General features: G+C 39.5%; 1 protein-coding gene across 1 annotated transcript in view; it reads left to right on the top strand.

The window, feature by feature from the left end:
- The first annotated feature begins 724 nt into the window (after positions 1-724).
- Positions 725-19,001, top strand: part of LOC105010587 (formin-2) — a 49,037-nt gene continuing 30,760 nt past the window's right edge. Inside the window, exons 1-6 of the mRNA XM_010869976.4 lie at positions 725-770; positions 3,572-5,523; positions 8,132-8,298; positions 11,525-11,641; positions 13,269-14,071; positions 15,172-15,316. Of these exons, the coding sequence (XP_010868278.3) occupies positions 739-770; positions 3,572-5,523; positions 8,132-8,298; positions 11,525-11,641; positions 13,269-14,071; positions 15,172-15,316 (3,216 nt within the window). The 5' untranslated portion in view covers positions 725-738. The remainder of the gene's footprint in view (positions 771-3,571; positions 5,524-8,131; positions 8,299-11,524; positions 11,642-13,268; positions 14,072-15,171; positions 15,317-19,001) is intronic.

Here is a 19,001-nt window from a genome sequence, read left to right as displayed (position 1 = left end):
TCAGTCTGTGTGTAATGAATGTATGCATTTTACAAGTTTCACTTTTTGAAAGGGAATTGCTGAAATACATCAACTTTTTGATGATATTCTAATTTTATGACCAGCACCTGTATAATGATTTTCAACTACCAGGAGATTTTATTCCATGGGTCTGCTTTTGAGCAGAGGCAAAAACTGTGTCATCATTGCATCTTCCAGTCATTGCAATGGTCCAAAGCAATCCACCAGATTCAAACAAAAATGTCTCCCTCCCCACAAAATCAAGCTTTTACGAGGACCATCCCAGTTCCATGACGTAAACTTCTTTGAAAACCTGTTGGGTAAGCTGAAGAGTGTAGCCCGCAACGATGGACTTAGCATTCTGTCTGAAAAATCTTAAGAAAATCTGCATGGATGAATGGTCTCAGATCCTTTGCCACGTGATTTATCACCAAAACCCACTTGAGATATAAAAAAGGGTTTGAATAGAAAATTGGACTAAACAGTATTAGTGATTATAATGTAATTAAATAGTTTGCCTGTCAATAGACCGTTCCAAGTAACGGCAGGATGTTGTTGTGTTGGGGAAACAGAGCTGAATGGTGAGTATGACCAGGATCAGGACATGTGATGATGAACATCACGTCTTCATGTGACTGAGGAAGAGTAACAGCTTGGTGGAGGTTACAAAGACTTGATTGTGTTCAACTCTGTACTAGACAGAAACCATTCAGACCCAGGCTGTCTTTCTCCTCTCCTATGTTAGTCGCAGGACTGCTACTATACAGAAGGTATGTATATATTGTGTTATATTGTGTATTATTTCCTTGAACTGTGTAATACATTTTCCTTTAGGCCATTGTTACAATGTATGTTGTTCTATGCTGGAAGATGAACAATAGCCTACTGCCAGAAAGTTGGTTGGTTATAGATAGTACACAATTAACAGTTTAATTATTTTATTAGTTGGGTTATACTGCTTGCACAATCATTCAGTAAGCCTAATGGTTATATTACTATGAAGAAAGTAAATGACTTCAAACTTGAATAATCAGAAACTTGAATCATGATTTCATATAACATTTCAAATGTTCAGATATGCAGTTGTATTTAATCAATGTGTGTTATATAAATTACATAACATCACATGTGGTTACATGACAACATGTTTTATAAGAGTCTTGGTGTAGTAAAATTTCTCTCATGAGAGTAAATAATATTTCTCCAGCAAGCAAATATTGAAAATACATTGTAACTTCAAACGTATTTGGACAGTGACATATTTGTATTTTTTTTCCAGTACTATGAATTTCAGAATATAAATAAGTAAGCAACAGACTTGGAAATCCAAATGCAAAGCATAGAATCCCAAATCGACTTTGACAGCTTTCTTGTGCATGCAAACAAACACATCTGTCTAATAAGAAACAGCTGTAAAGCCATTTGTCCAAATCATTTTGGTACCCTAAAAGTGGTTCATTTGAATATGAATTTATATACCCTCAAATAAATGCTGACAGTCTCCACTAAAGCACTTTCAAATCTAAAGTGCTGGAATGGAACCAAGAATGTCATTTATATTTTGCCGACATCTCTTTTTACCATTTTAAAGATTCAATGCCGCTGTTTTAATGTAAATATTAAATAATTAAAGGGGCATTATGTATAATTTGTGCATAAGAATGTAAGATGTTCAACATGTCTGTTGTAATAGAGGTGTGACGACATTCATTCACCAGAAATGATTTAAAGTGCAGAAAACCTTCTGTCGGTCAACAGAACATGCGTTGATTCACCATTGTCTGATGGAATAGTGGCACCGTCCATTTTTCCATTGGTGCGACTAAGACTCACAATTACCTTTAATAAAATGAGAAATGGCATACGGTGGTAAGTGAAACCACTCTGAGATTTCCTGATTGCTAAAATTTAACCCAGTTCATCCAATTTCTGTTTAGATGAGAAAACAAGCACAGAACAGTGTAGGCAATTATTGTACCACCTAAATCACTTTTTGACATTTTAAACTGTCCACAAATTATGATTTTACAGCTTTTGTATGCGGGTTGACCAAAGTTGAAAATATAACTTGTCCCGGAATGTGCTGTTGCTGTAATTTAGCTTTTTCTATATGAAAACATTAGGTGTTAAGTAAAAACAAAATTTAAAGCAGGAATTTTTATTAGACATACAGAACTTTATGAAGTAGAAAACTCAAAATATATTCATATTGGTCAAGATTTTTGGAACTCATTGTTATTGATATTTTAACCCATCTGCCACATGATGTGGTTTTGAATGTCCTGTTTAGATTGTATTGTCAACCAGCAATTATAAGATAATAGAGTGGAAATAAACACTGTTCACTTAAGAGAATAAAAGATAGCAGCAACTTTCATCCTGTATGGCACATTGTGTAAAGCATAGAGCATGCCCTATGGATTGTGGGTCTGATTCCTGGGGTCACCCATATGTATATGTATACACAACTTCATTCAAAATAATTTCTACTAAATGGCATACATTTTCTCCGGTGGTTGTTTTCAGTCATTACCGCCAGCCTCCATTGACACCAACACAGTGTCAGTCCTCACAGGTGGGGCAGCAGTCTCAGGAACCAGTTCATTGCATCAAGCTCACCACCACAGCCTAGGTTAGAGCCCCATCAGTGCTTTTAGTTGATGAATGGCGGGGAAGCCCCTGTAGTGATGTAAATAGTGGCCAGCATCTTGGCACAGATGCTTTGACGCGGATTATTGTGATCTTGAGCTCTTTAAATCTGTTGGGTGTTGAACGTGATGAGACATGGCCTTAGATAGCATGGCATATGACAAAATCGGGTCATTTGATTGTTAAGAACAATGTTTACATCAGTGTTATAAAAGGGATCTTGTGAATAACATCTTAAAATGATTTATTATCATACGAAATGCTGACACCTTTGATCACATGTTTTTGTATGGGTCCATTAACCATAACACACAACACAGTGTGCATTCAGACCAATTGACACAGTGGCAGCTGCTGTTATGTAACTTGCGCTGTCTGTATCTATTGTTGTGGTAACATCCTCATCGTAGAGCAAAAGGCATGTATTCAGATTACAGCAAAAAATGTATTTGTACTGAAGTAGGTAAATAACCATTGCAATGCCATGGCTCAATGCGTCCTGAAATAACTTACATTATTATCTAAAACACAACAGGAAATCAATTCCATTTAGCAACATTTTTCTTTTCAGGTCAAACAGTTTTTGTCAGTTATCCTGCTTCCAGTAGTAGCAGCTTGTGAGGGAATGTTGATAAGCTTGAATACGTAGCATAGGCTCAAAATAATCATTGTATTATATGAACTCAGAACTGCTAGATCTGTTATTGTCTTCTGTGGAATTCATAACATGGGACAATTTAAATGCTCTTTGTATCCATAGAGTCCGGTTGCTTTTATGTAACCAACCTTTCAACCAGAAATTGTAAGAACACAACATACAAAGGCCTGAAGCTTTTTTGCATTCTCATATTGTTTGACAGCTGTAGTTGAACTAAAAACTGAATGAATGCTTACTGAATACTTCCACTCTCTCTTAATTTAGGCAGTCTAGCACTCAGCCTGCTGCAATCGGGATGCAGACCATTCAAACTGTCGAGACCCAGGTGCCTTTCCTGAAGGAGAGCTTCTTCACCACATCCTTTAAAGACCGGAGAAAGAGTAGTGTGACCAACCTACTCCGCAGGCAGCAACAGCAGCAACAAAATCACCCTCACAATCCACCTTCGCCTTCTCTGGCCGGGGAGGATGTCTGTATTGAGCATGCTCGACTGAGTCGGTCATCCAGCAGCCCGTTATGCAACAAAACAGAGCGAGTAGATATGAGGAGAGAGGGGGAGGAAGGCAGTGTCAGCCTCATCTCAGCAGCGGCATCCACACAGCTGCTCCTGACGCCGGCGAGCAGGCAGGGATTAGTGTTGAGCTGTCGGGGAGCCAGGTCAACAACGCCAGAGCCGCCCCAGCAGCATGGCCTGATTGCCAAAGGGTTCCGCCTGCTTAGGAACATGGGTAACCAGGAGGCTAAGCAGAGGAAGGCGGCGGGGGGAAACACCCCCTGCAAGGTCAGGGAACCTGAGACCTCCAAAAAAGGCAGGAAGCCTAAAGGGGGAGATGGTGGCAAGAGGATATCCAAATCCGAATCTAAAAGCTCCTTGTTTTCCAATATGCTGATGAGGAAGAGTCTGTCTACGGCGAAGGGACTGTCCAAGGAGGACATCCTGGACGTCAAGGGCTCTCAGCTGGAGGTGGCTGCCGACGAGCTGGGGATGATGTCGGATAGTGAGCCTGAGCAAGGCCTCGGGACAACATCGGGGCTCGAAGATGAGAGCCAGAGGACGAGCTCAGGTTCAGATGAGGACCTTTACAGCTTCCACTCAGCGATGGCTGAGCATGAGGACCTTCTGTCAGACATCCAACAAGCTATCAAGGAGCAGCATCGAGCCACAGATCAGGTCCTGGACAGGGTCACTGTCCCTTTGGGGGTCACCTCCCCAACCTCAGATAGAGATGTTCAACCTCTGCCCCCTGGACCCATTAACCAACATCAGATAGACTCTGCTCAGAATCCAAACCTGGACAAGGGACAGATGGATGAGACAGCTGTTGCTACTGATACCGTAGATCCAGACCAAAGTGCCAAGTGTGGAAAATCCGAGACAGATAGAGGTGTTGCATGTGGGGGGGATTCAGACCTCGGTTCGTTGCTTGGCAGCTGCCCTTCCTCTGCTTCCCCAGACAAGGAGAGCAGCAGCAGCAGCCCTATACCGAGGACCACCAGCACATACAGCTTCCCAGACACCACCACCACATCCTATGAGAGCGCTGAGGAGCCCCAGGATGACCTGGAAAGTCCATTGCTGAGCTTCCACCTCACTGAGAACCGGAACTCTGATGAAGGGGTTTGCGCCACTGAAGGGGTTAGGTGCATGAGGTTGGGAAAGGCCACAGGATCAGTCTCAGCCCGAAGTGTGAGTAACATGGACCTGACTGTGGAGCAGGAGGAACAGAGGGACAAGGGGAGAGACTTCCAGTCCCTGAGAAGGAGAAAGAGTAGCTATTCTGTCTCTCTGCTGATGGCTGACAGTTCCAAGGACTCACTCACTAGAAGGACATCCTCCAGTACATCCACTGTAAAGCCCTATCCTCCCATAAACCCTTCTTACGTGAAGACCACCACCAGGCAGCTAACATCACCGGTAGGGTCTCCCAGCCAGAGCCCCGTTATCCCCCGTAGGATGGGGCCAGGCACAGGGTATGGGGGTCACAAGAGTAGGCCCCATGAGTGGAGGTCCAGCAGGCAGAGGTCCTGCAGTATCGCCGGTCCTCTAAGTCATTCTTCAGACTGGAACAACGACCTGGAAGGCCTCCAGGCTAGACATGAGGGCAGTATGGACCTACAGGAGCAAGGGGAGTCACATAGGGTCTTCCCCGGGGCTAGTCTCACACTCTCAGGTGTCCAAACCAGCAGCACAGGGGCCTCCCACTGTGTCTTCTCTGGTAAGTGACTACGCATAGGGGTTCTTTGTTACAAATAGGATAGCACTCGGAGAAGCTGATTACATTTTATTAAATAATTAGCCAATTATGGCAAGGAGTCCATGGAGGCTGGCCAATCAGCAATTAGTGCTCTGAGAGAAAAAAAATGTTGTGGCTGGTTTGGTTTCACTTTGATTATTAAAAATAATCACTGTTTTCCTCACACTGACTGTGGGTTAAATGATGTAATTACACAAAATATAACAATTAATAAGAGCCCCATAACTGTAGTGTTTGCAATTATGGAAGTGTTTATCACTTAATACCCGCCTTATATTTCTGTGAAATATTATCCAAAATTATATTTAAAAAAGAAACATCACAACTAAACATTTTACTCCTGTCTGAATACACATAAAGTAAACTCTTTCTAAATACTATAAAAGAGAACAAATTGTAGCCACACATTTTATATTTTTGCAAAGGTTATTAAATTTCATTTTGATGGGCTAATGTTACTGGATTGAGTGCATTGGTCATTGGCACTGGGGAGAACCTATAAGCAATAAGGAACAAGTGGGTATAGTATATTACCAATATACCACGACTAAGAGCTTTTCTTAGGCAAGATGCATCGCAGTATGCCTGGACACGGCATTAACCGGTGGTATTTTGGCAATATATCACAAAATGTATTGAACATTTTAATATTAATTTTTGTATGTATGGGACTACAGTATAACTATCTTCTTGACAAAGGTCATTGTATTGACTTTCACAACACCATAATATACTACAAGAGCCTAGTCTGTTTATGATGTTTTTAGAGTACCAATCTTTGCACAGCCAATTAAATATTGGCATGAATACTATTGTTTGAATTCAATTCGTTTTTATACTAGTAGCCAATTTGTTTGTTTGTATGGTATATTATTGAGAACTTTCATTGTTTACCAGATATAGCAAGGGCTTTCATGCCATCTGTAAAATAATCAGAAAACATCTATTGACAAGTTTGTGTACTACCACATACCACAATCTGTGATAAAGAGGTGATCACCACTGGCATTTAATATGAGGTTTCTACCATCAAATATCTTTCATGGTTATGTACACTATGTAATTGAATTACATACTGCAATTTGAATTTGTTTTCCATGTTCTGGTTAATTGTTGGTCTCCCTTTCCTCCTTCACCCTCCTTCCACCTTCCTAGTACTAACCCTTCACTCCCAGACAGAGAGACAGATAGAAAGGCAGGCAGGCATTTCCACTGATGGATGGACAGATAGACACCCGCTCACTGACAGGCCAAAACAAAAGTATTACCCAGCTACATATGGAAATATACAGAGGCAGTCGTATCCACTCATGGATGGACAGAGAGACGAACAGATGCAGAATATCCACTCAGACAGAGTCAGGCCGGCATATCCACAGACAGAGACAGACAGACTTCTCTACTCGCAGTCAAAGAGAGACAGCCCTATCCACTCACAGAGAGACAGACAGACATATCTACTCGCAGTCAAATAGAGACAGCCCTATCCACTCACAGAGAGACAGACAGACTTATCTACTCACAGTCAAAGAGAGACAGCCCTATCCACTCACAGAGAGACAGACAGACATATCTACTCGCAGTCAAAGAGAGACAGCCCTATCCACTCACAGAGAGACAGACAGACATATCTACTCGCAGTCAAAGAGAGACAGCCCTATCCACTCACAGAGAGACAGACATACATATCTACTCGCAGTCAAAGAGAGACAGCCCTATCCACTCACAGAGAGACAGACATACATATCTACTCGCAGTCAAAGAGAGACAGCCCTATCCACTCACAGAGAGACAGACAGACATATCTACTCGCAGTCAAAGAGAGACAGCCCTATCCACTAACAGAGAGACAGACAGGCATATCCTTTCACAGACCAATAAAAAAAAAAAAAAATACAAGATAATCTGATTGATTGTTATATGCTGCATCATGACAGTCCCTGGATCCCAAATAGAAAAGATTAGGGATTTTTATTAATGCTTCAGAACCATCCAGTGACCACCAATTTACATCACAATGTTTAGATGTCTACTCTGGATGTCTTGAAATTAGTAAATTGAGTAAATTGTACAGCTGTACATATTGTAACTGTATGTATTATGTATTTCAAACCCTGTTTGGACCCCAGAAAGAGTAGCTGCTGCCATGGCAAAATACTTTCTGAAACCACATGCCACTTTGGAAACCTTTTAACAAATCTGTTGAGATCTTTAGATTTTTATTGAAGAAAGGCCTTTGTAGTCTCAACTATTCTGCTGATATCTCCCAAAAGCACATGTACATTAACTCTAGGTCTCCTCCACTGGGAGCCTGAGCTCCTCCCAGATGACTCAACAGTTGCAAAAATAATCAAACCACCTGAGATCCCAGAAACCAATGGCACCCACGTTTTCAAAGATTTCCATGTGACCACAACCCATTCCGTCTTGAAAAAATGCAATATATCGAGATAAAAGTAAACCATGTGACACATCATTTCCCAATGAACGCAGTTTGTTGAGAAAAATGACATATGCTGTTGTTGCTGGGGTTTTCCTATATCATCTCTCTCTTCTCCCTGTTCCCAAGGTCACACACTGTTGGATTATCTATGTCGGCAGCAAGAGGAAGGAGCAACAGAGGAGGCAGCGAGGCTGTGCTGTTCTTTGTTGGGCCTGGGCTTGCTGCAGCCCCTCAGTGAGGTTTTCAGGAAGCATCCTGGTGACAGTGTCATTCCAGTCACTGCCGCATTCAATGTGAGAACATATTCCTTACTTACTGAGGCTTTGTCAACAAATATCCCCCATTTGTTCAGTAGTGAGGGAACGGCATCTAGACTTTCAGTCGAGGAATGCCTCATTACCCTATTTTACGATTAGTTTACATTGGTGAGGTTGACAAACGTCCCGGTTTAGCCATTGGGATTTTGAGACATTACGGAGCATCAGGCACTGCTGGAATATCTACCAAGGGCATGTTCATCTTTTTGTGAGAAATAACACCCATCACACAAAATATTTAAAAAATATTATAACGTATAAATAGCCCACACTTTAGATTATGTCACACAAAATACGTAACTTTTGATTAATAAAAGAAACTTTTATTAAATATTTAAGATGTTGTAAAGATTCATAAATGATTGCTAAGTTATTTACTCATCCTAAAAATAATTTACATTACTATAAACAATGCAAAGGATCTGTATTTGTGAACAGACAGGCATTTGGCGTTGGCTTCTCTGTGCATCTACCACTTAAACACACTCACATAAATACATTGTCACAAATACTCATAACATAACATAACATGTCCACAAACATCACATTGAGTGTGTCCCTGCATTGCATGCAGACAAAATATAATTTCCTACAAACAGGCTTGCCAATTTGCACATGCTTTGATTAATGCAGTATACACACACACACACACACACATATATATGTATATTTATGGTTGTGCACCTTATAAACTGTGACTCAGACACACACATTTGCTTGCATAGGCCATCTGTTGACTGCGTTGCATAAGAGCTCCCCACGTGCCCAGGACTCATGCTGTTTTACCCCAGCAAAAGGTTCATTGTGCCTGAGTTGGTTAGAGCATGTTGTACTAACCCAATGTCTCTACCTGGTTCTGGGGTGAGACCCGCAGCCCTGCATTATTCAGCTTTGCCAGAGATATCCTATCCCTGTGTTTACTGACAATCGTGCTCTCTCACCAGCTGTCCTGCTTTCTCTTACTCATTCTCTTGACCTTCTTGTTTTTTGTCATGCTACTTTTTTATTCTCTCTTTCTATTCCCCTACTCTCTTCCTCCTCTTTCCCCTTTAAAAATAGAAAGCCTCATTTGACCTGAGATGTAATCCCTTCTAGTGACCCAGCATTTCCTTTACGGGGACAAAATTGTGTATAATTGTTTTATTACATTGTTTGAAAACAAATTCATCCCCCAGACCTATAGCCAAATGTTATTGTATTTAATTTGTACATAAAAATGTCATTGTGTTTAATATTTCATTTTAAAATGCTGACACTTAAATTCAATTCTTGTAAGGTGACATTTGTTTTATGTTGGGAAATATAAAAAAAATATATATATATTTTTAACCACTAAACATAAACATTTGGTAGAGCCACCTTTCACCGCAACAATATCTTTAAGTATTTTGGTATGTACCATCTTTATTTGCATGACACTTGTGCACTTTGGTCTTGTGCTTGGTGTAATGTTCTGGCAGAAAGGTGAATTTCTTCCCAAGCTTCACTTGTTCAATGCACTGAATCAGGTTATTTTGCCTTTGTTTTGCTCCAACCATTCCTTCTTCAATTTAACAAGATGCCCAGCCCCTGCTGATGAGAAGCATCCTCACTACATGATGCTTCCAACACCATACTACACAGTAGGGATAGTGTTCATTGAGACATTGACAGTGCTAGGTCCTCGCAACACTTAGCTCTTGATGTAGTTGACCGGTGTACTATAACTATTACTATTACTTCCAAACTATGTCTCCTTCAAAGTGCTTACTGACCCCTTTGTGGCTTCTCTCGCAAGAGAGAAGCCACACTCTTTGTGGTGTTATTTAGCTTCCACTTCCTGATTACTCAACTGTGCTCTCTGGGATACCCAAACACTTGTAAACTTGTTTTGTTCGCTTTTTCAAATCTATGCACTTGTATTATTTCTGTAAAACTTCTGTGGAATTCTTTATGGTCCTTTATTGTCTGATTTACAGCCTGACCAATGATACTGCAATATTACAGCAACTTTCATGGTTCAAAGGTGGAGGAGAATAGTAAGGTAATAGTGTCCTTATTTCATTCATCAGGGGAAGCTGGAAACTTCCACAGTACAGGGGTTAAATACAGTACTTAGGCAAGCAACATATTTTTGTTTTGTTATATTTCCCAACATAAAACTGATATCACCTGTTAAATTAAAACAATAAACAGAATGAAATGTTAATGTACTACTTAAAATAAAAAATTGGTCAGGAGTTTGATTACTTTTCAAGGCAGTGTATGTGATCTGGGGCTATGACTGACCATGTTGTAGTGTACAGTATTTACTCTGGTTGTGATTCTGTATTCAGCTCATGTCAAAATTCAGGTTGTTGTTGTGGGATTAACTACACAGGGAAAACAATGCCTCAGGTCAGCGCTCAGACTGAATCCAATTGAATATTTGCTCACCCAATCTCACATACGCTTACACGCAAACACAAACAGACTTGACATGCAAATTGTTGGTATTTTGGTACTTTGTTTCCTGCATTATAACCACAATGTCTGAATTTTCAGATTGTCTTACATTAAATGTAGCTTTAAGAGTTGCCCAATTGCTTAAAGTTATGAATTCAATATAATATTATACCTGCTGCAGTAGAAACATTAATTTACCAATATTTTATTCAGTTGATATAGAAGAGAAAACATGCCTAAAGTGAACTATTGGAATATACACTGGGAATGATTCATTGACATGCCTCAGTTTAGCCTGTCATACAATGCAATATACAATAGAGTCTTGTTTCAAGCAAACAACTTACCTCAGTTGGGTAGCCACTTTTCCTCATTTGATTAGTGCAGTGAAAGTTCTTTCTGTGTAGTGTTTGTGGATGTCATCTGAGATTAAATTAACAGTGGTACATGCAATATGTTGTCTGGGTTGCTAAATTGATTTATTCCTTCATAATAAGTCTGATTAAATATGAATTCTCTATCTGCAATTTCCTCTACATTACATACATGTTTGTTTGAGTGTGGCATGTTTTGCCCTATATTTTCTTTATGAATAAGTCAACCAAATCAATTATCGTCCACAAAAAAAAAGTAGGTCAAATTGTCCAGATATGATAGGCTGTGGTATTCCCCTGTTTGTATACAGTCTGGTGTTACTATATACTATATACTGTGAATAACATTTTGATATAGAAGTGCTCCTGAAAAATAAACTTGTTCATTATCTTCTATCCCCCAGGCAAACCAGCTGTATACCTGGGCCATTTTCGGCCATCCCTCCTACATTTGTGAGCTTAATGAAGGTAGTACTCCAGGCCGTCTCCTGGCCCAATGGCCCCCTCCAAAGCCAGCTCAGGTGGGTTGTCAACACTGGGTTCATCTCATGCCACTAGTGTGCCACTCAAACTAGAGGACCTGCAGAGTAGAACATTTGCTAAAAATAGTGCAATCCAATTGTAAGTCTAAGGGAAAATTACTCCTTGTTGCTCTGGAGGATAACAGATCTGGGTAGTCTTATAAGTGAGTGAACAACCACACATTCACTTGTTACAATACTTCCCTCTTGTGGTGATATTTTATTCATTTTACATAATGACAGAGCATGTGGATATTTATAACACCCATTCTTCCGATAGAGGTCAGGCTTTGCTTACATTTCTATGATAACTCAGGTCATTTATATAACCCGGTAAACTCTTCAATTCATTTTGACCTTCTTACCGTGCAGTGGTCTCCTGAATCTCGGCACCAGAGCGTTTTCGTTCCTTTTTCAGGGAAATAACATTCCCTACTTCAATGCAATAAAAATAGTATGGTGAAGAGTTATTTAATTAAATTTGGAGCAGTTTGTTAAAAAACATATGTTTCGAACCACAGCTTCTTTATAATATTTTTTTTTAAATGCATTTGCAAAAAAAAGCAAGATGAATTCATGAGAGTATACTTGTCCTCAAGATAAGGAAGATACATGATTCTGTAAAACAACACAATTTAAATAGGTAAATGCTTTTTCCTTTCTTTAAATAGACATACTGCAGACTACATTTTTGAACCACTAAGCATTATTGCCTCGATTTGTTCGATTTTCGTCAGACAAATATGTGCTTGCAAGTCATTCAAACAAGTGCAATATGCTCATCTTAAATTCATCTATGAGAGCCATCAAGGAGAAAAGCTTACATACTAATCTTCAAATTGCAACTTTAGCTAATATTATTTATCTTCTAACAACGTGTGGGATCAAACTAAGCTGAAACTCTCTTCAAACATGAACAACAATAGAAATACTTGCTTTTTACCAAAAATATATTTAAAGACTCAATCTGGGACATTTGCAGTGAGCATATTTTTAAACTCTCATTTTCACCTGGATGTGTAATGGCTGAATGTACATAACCTATAAGTAGAATCACTTTATAACCTCATGAAATTCCAGGTTTGAAAGTGAGTGGGTTTTTTTGGCTCGACAGCACCACTTTTAAAACTAGTGGCCAAGAATCGCATACTGTGTCTTTAATCCGTAAAGTTTTAATGTAACAATGTAATTTTCAAATTGGCTAAATATCAGACTTTTGTAGCAACAAACACATTTTATTCAAACATGTTTTTTATTTAAATGGTTAAGGAGGAATTTTAGGGCAGGCATGTCCTGCGCTTGGAGCCTGAAAGTCATCCAGAAATACTCAAACTGTAATCTAAAAACAATTTCTAGAATAACTTTAGATGTTGCTGGAATATGTGCATCTAACTCTGGGCTAACGTCTCAAGGGTCAAATCTTCAAACCACTTCCCCATCACTGTTGTAACTCCCATGTGGCCTTCTCTGACTCTGACCTTATACTTACCTTATTGTGGTCCATAACCATGAACGCTGCCAGGCTCAGTTCTGGGTGTTTAACTTATTCACTTAGGGTGTGGGCTGTCACATCCAAAAGGTTAAAAGTATGAGTAACCATTCAAAATATTTATTTTTCTTCTGGCAGAATTCAGCAATGTCAGGGAAGCTGTCCCAAGAGGAAAATGGCAGTGAAATGTCAGGGCTGGAGCAGACCATCAATGACCTAAGGATAAAGATTGCAGCTCTGGAAATCCAGCATGCATCCCTGGAGATGGAGATCCACTCTAAAGAGAGGGGGGATGTGAACAATACTGTGGCCCAGGGGGATGTCAACCAAACAGGGACACATAGGAGAGATTTAGCTGTACAGACATCACCAGTGGAGGAGAGATCTAGATTTAAATTCCCTTTCAAGGAAGGATCAATCCCCTCCTCAGCCTCCTCCGTTTCCCTCCCCAAACCTGGCTTTGTCTGCACCTGTCAATATCAGCAGCAAATTGCACCTCCACCCCCTCCGCCTCTACCTCAGCTTGATGGGGGACCCCCACTGCCTCCACCCCTTCTCCCTGGTGGATGTGGTCCTCCTCCACCCCCTCCTCCTCTACCTCAGTTCGTTGGGGGACCCCCACCGCCTCCACCCTTTCTCCCTGGTGGATGTGGTCCTCCTCCACCCCCTCCTCCTTTACCAGGTATGGGGGGACCCTGTCCTCCACCACCACCCCCTCCCCTTCCAGGCTTTGGTCCACCACCCCCACCCTCTGCATCGGGTTTGGGTCCCCCTCCTCCACCACCACCTCCTGGCAGTGGTCCCACACCTCTTTCAGGCTTTGGACCTCCTTCCATTGGTTCCTCCATGTCCCAGGAGGCTTGTCTCAAGAAGGCACCCATTGAGCCCCCGAAGCCCATGAAGCCTCTTTACTGGACCAGGATCCAGCTGCATACTAAGAAGTAATTACTAGTCCCCTTCAGTCTGTGGATATACAGCGCCCTCCATTATTACTGGCTCCCTAATAAACAAAAAATGCCAAGTTTAGCTTTTTGCCAGAAGAAAGGATCTTGTCTCAACATCACTTAAACTTTGATTGAAACCTGGTTACATGGTTATATGTGTTGTCTCGATGATAGTACTGGCTTTCTTCTGGCAAGATTTGTCACAGATTTAGTTCATTTACAGTTCAAAATTATTACTATAACAGTGGAGATGGGTATTTGTAGGTGTGTGACATTCAACATTAGTTAATGTTTGAATGTCAGCAAACTTTCTTCTCATTTCATTTAATTTGATTCTCTCTAATCTGTGTGTCACCTCATATTTATAACCCAATAAAACAGGAAGTCATTAAGCCACTTAAGATTATTAAATAAATAGTTTCAGGGTATCACTACTCGATTTGGTTAATAAGAATTTCTAGTGGTGCCAATACATTTGCATTTATTTATTACAATATTTGTCTCTTCAATTTGACCTAAAAAAATATTAGATTTGGCCCATATTTTTTAATGCAAGTGTGTTTTTTCATAGCTTTTTGTGCTCATGCTTACCGAGATAGGCATTCATTCTTGAGAGCACTGTGTATGGTAGAACTACATGTAGAGCCATGTAGAACTATATGTCACATGCCATAAATATTACAAATAAATTAGAACATGTGATTGAAATAGAGATTCATCAATTACATTCGTGGGTAATTACAACCATACTCTGAGTTTTGTTGGTGGTGCTTTGCCAGGCCTGTACTATAGCCAACTTATAATAGTTTGTTTGTTTTTGACTTATATCTCATCTTCAGAAAATGAAATCATTTACATATGGAGATTAAATTGGAACTTGGCTGACAAACCCAACAGTTTATTATAATCTTTTCAAGATAAGCCGTCTTCAGACTTCATCTAGTGTGGCCTGTGTATAGAAAGTATTGTCATGTCTAAATGGTGAAACCATGTACACAAAATATATTCAGTCTCAATGCTTACTGAGGGCACTGCTCAACAATAGGCTAAAGATTCATTCTAGAGATGTTAACAGACCTTTCTCTCTTTTACTCCAGGGACTCAAGTTGTTATCTGGTTTGGGAGAAGATCAATGAGCCGTCAGTGGATTTTGATGAATTTGTTGAGCTGTTCTCTAAAAGTGCTGTGAAGGAAAAAAAGAAGCCAATATCAGACACCATCATGAAGTCTAAGGCCAAACAGGTAGTGTACATGCACATGTTTGCTGCATGCATGCTTCTGCCTGTCTGCGCTTTGTTGGTCCTGTCCCTGTTTCTCCCCCTTGCTTTCCCTCTCTCCATCACTTTAATTCCTTGCCTGTAAATGAAATGCGGAAGCGATACAGCCAGACACCACAGATTATGTGGGTGGAGGTTTAGCTCCCCCTGGTTCCCAGTCCCAGGGAGGTGCGGTGCCAGTAAGTGGCATGCTGTGAGTTTAACCACACTGATGGCTGAGAGACACTGTGGCAACCTCAATGTCATGTGCTTCCTGTCCTTAGGCCACTGATCTGTGGCTCTCACCCAATAGTCTTACATAGCATCTCTTACCAAGTGTCTACTGTCCTTTTGTGACCATGCCACTGATCTAAAATAATTGTGTACATTAAGGTACCATCGTGGAATACTAGCCAACTACTTTAGCTCAAGTGATCAGGGGAAAGAATGATCAAAGTGTTAAGTACAGTATTGGGACAGATCCTTGTGTAAGCGCTTCTCTCCAGTACAGGAGGGACTTTCTCTGTGCATTCAGCAGAGACACACTTGGTGATTGATGAAGAGAAAACAAATAGGCTGACTGCCATTTCATACTCGCTCTCAGTCATTGCTCTTTATGCCTGGATTGAATCAACCAAACGACCATACAACATTCATCATTTCAATATTATTTATTACTTTCATAGTAATAATAGAAAAGTGTAAATATTTTTTAATAAATGTATAAACATGCTAGACTATTAGATATTTTCCTGTCCCAGACTTTCAAAAGAACTGGTTAAATAACGTGTCTTGGTCAATGTATTCATTTAACTTAACAATCATTAATGTCATGAAACTGTAAAGAAAAACTACAGTATCATACTTAACCCTCAAGTATGTATAACATGGTTATCTTCTGCCCCTGTGCCCTTTTCAGTACAACATATGTTGTTTCAATTTCCTTTAGGTATTCTCTTGTATGTACTAATGAAAAACACATTTGCTCAAAGGGTTTATTCCTGGCATGTGACACAGAACTTTGTGGGTTTCGCAGAAATATGTGTTGACCAAAAATTATGTTATTGCAATGATTGATTCATCACAGGGAGGAGAAGCAAGTACAACTTCAATTGATAATTACTGTAAAATTAAGATCTTTAAAAGCCAGGGATTTACATACAAACCTTTCATATCCATACTGAGATAATTCATTATAGTCCTGTCAAAATTTATGTTTGGTTCTTTGGAATTTTAGGTAAGGTACAAGCAGTTTAATAAAACTATAAAAAATGCTTTCAAAAGAGTAAAGTGCTTCATAAAATTAATGTTAGTGATTGATAGATGGCTAAGTTAATGGATAATGACATAATTGATATAAAATTGAGTACATGTACAGTAGTATAGCTCACTAGCCAGCTAAACAAAGAACACCATGTTTTAATGGCATCATGCCCACATCAACTGATAGGCTATTCACTCTGGATAAGAGCATCTGCTAAATGACCAAAATGTTAATATAAGTTATATCTGTCTTTTTTGCATTGGAAGTACATTCTAAATCCATACTGTAATGAGAAACAATTTAGCTGGATGTGTAAACTTGTTTTGGTTGTTGCAGGAGGGAGAGGCAAGGGGTTCAGTGATGTAACTGACTCCACATTCTGTTTTTACTTTTTACACACTGTGGTTTGTATGATCATGGAAGTAGTTTGTCTGAGGCAAAATTTTACTATCTACACTCTACGCAACACGTCATTAACCAACAGCCACTCACTCAGCCTAACTGTGAGACTGTACTGTGAATTATACATGAGGACATGGTTGTTGGTTTATCAATGTAATTCATCTTGAATAGATGTTCAATATGCAGGTATGATCTACATGGCCTAATATGGCAGATTTATTAAGGTTGATTCATTGTTTATGATTTGAGTCTGCAAATTGTCCAATCAAATTCGAGTCCAAGTCCAAATCATTAATGGTCAGTCCACTCACATGTCCTGAAAATTTGAACTGGATTTCTGTATTTGTGTATTACAACACTATATTATTGTGACACATGATGATGGATATGTATTATACAAACTAAAAAATGTTACATCAATATGAATGAAAAATATTCTAAAACATTTAAAGTCAGTGGTCTTGTGGGCGAGATGGTATAACATCAGATTTTGTTTTTGTGTTTGTGGTAGGAATGGCATTTTTTAATCAGCCTTTAAGGCAATTTAAGGCAATCATGTATTGCGTTGCTAAGAATGCCCTGTTTCCGGGGTCAGAATTACCATGAAGCAGAAGGAGCAACTACCTCAGTCCTCACACCATCATGGGCCTATAGACCTTGGCACAGTTAATAAAAATAAAAAAACACAATTACTCCACTCGAGGCTGGGAAATCATTCTGTGTGACGCTTTTAGCTCAGGGAGTATTGTGCTTTTGGCATTCTTTTTAAATAATTATTTTCACAGGCTCGAGCCACAATTCATTATCTCTGATAATTTTCAAATGCAGTTGGTTTTCAAATGGTTTCGCTAAGAACAGTCTATAATATGGACACAAAAACATGTATAATGCATTGCATTCATACTAGGGTATGAATTATAGATAGAATATGTATAGAGAGTGGTTTATTATCAAATCCAAACATACACAGAGAGTCTAAGCTGAATACTGAAACTTAAGAAGAAATTGTGTGGGGGTTGTACAGTTTGTGAACAATAGAGCTAAAGTTGCACTGAGAACACTCATGGTAGTGACAGCAGTAAAACCATTGCATTCCACTGCATTGCAGTTCCACCGTAAGTCAGTTGTCATCATTACAGAATCGTATTCTTGTATAGCATTCTAGGATTAAGGAGAGTTTTTCTTTACTACAGTATATGGGTTACATTGTTTTTAATTTCTTTGTATATTTTCAGGGATTCTTTACTTATTGGGTAGAGAAAGTGGAGAAAGATTCATATTTTGGTGGACACCGGTTGCAGCTGCTGTGACCATAGTACCACCCTAGGCTAAAGTGTTTATCAGCTTTGACAAGGTGTTTTAGATTATATTTGTATGTTCACTCTAGAGTCTAGAACTGTGTATTATGACTCAAGGTCAGGGTTTTGCAAACTTTTTGGCCTGAGGGCCACATCAGATTTAGAAAATGAAATGAAGTGTCTGAAATATTTTGTCTTTGTAAGAAAATATTTCCAGTCCAGCAAAGGGCTGCTAATAAAATGTTTAGGCCTATTATTGCTTTTGATATATTCTGCTCTTGAAAATGTCCCTGACATTCTTCAACTCATTACAACACATGAAATTTAACTTGACAGGGTTTACTGTAACACAATAGGATACAGCATTTCCTTTTTATTTGTCTGTATCCAAAGGCCTACCTTTGATTTTCAAGAATATCATTTAAATGTGTCAGTAAATGGAAAACCATTTCCCCCCTTAGTTTTCAGATAACTTTCAGATACATACTGTCTCCCAGCCTCACAAACACTATTTCCCGTCTAACACTCCACACTCTCTCACAGACGTCTATCCAGAGTCTAGATCAACAGATTGCTTTTTCTATTGCTCCTAAAATAGTCAAACCAAATTTAGGGAACACCAGAAAAAGACAGACACATAGGTGTTACATAGGTGGGAATGACATTGATTAAGCGTGCTGAATAAGTCCTACCTTTATAGAATCATT

Source organism: Esox lucius, chromosome 6 (genome assembly GCF_011004845.1).
Source record: "Esox lucius isolate fEsoLuc1 chromosome 6, fEsoLuc1.pri, whole genome shotgun sequence".
Taxonomy (NCBI): Eukaryota; Metazoa; Chordata; class Actinopteri; order Esociformes; family Esocidae; genus Esox; species Esox lucius.
Note: the sequence above shows the minus strand (reverse complement) of the source record. Positions and strands in the feature narration are given on the sequence as shown.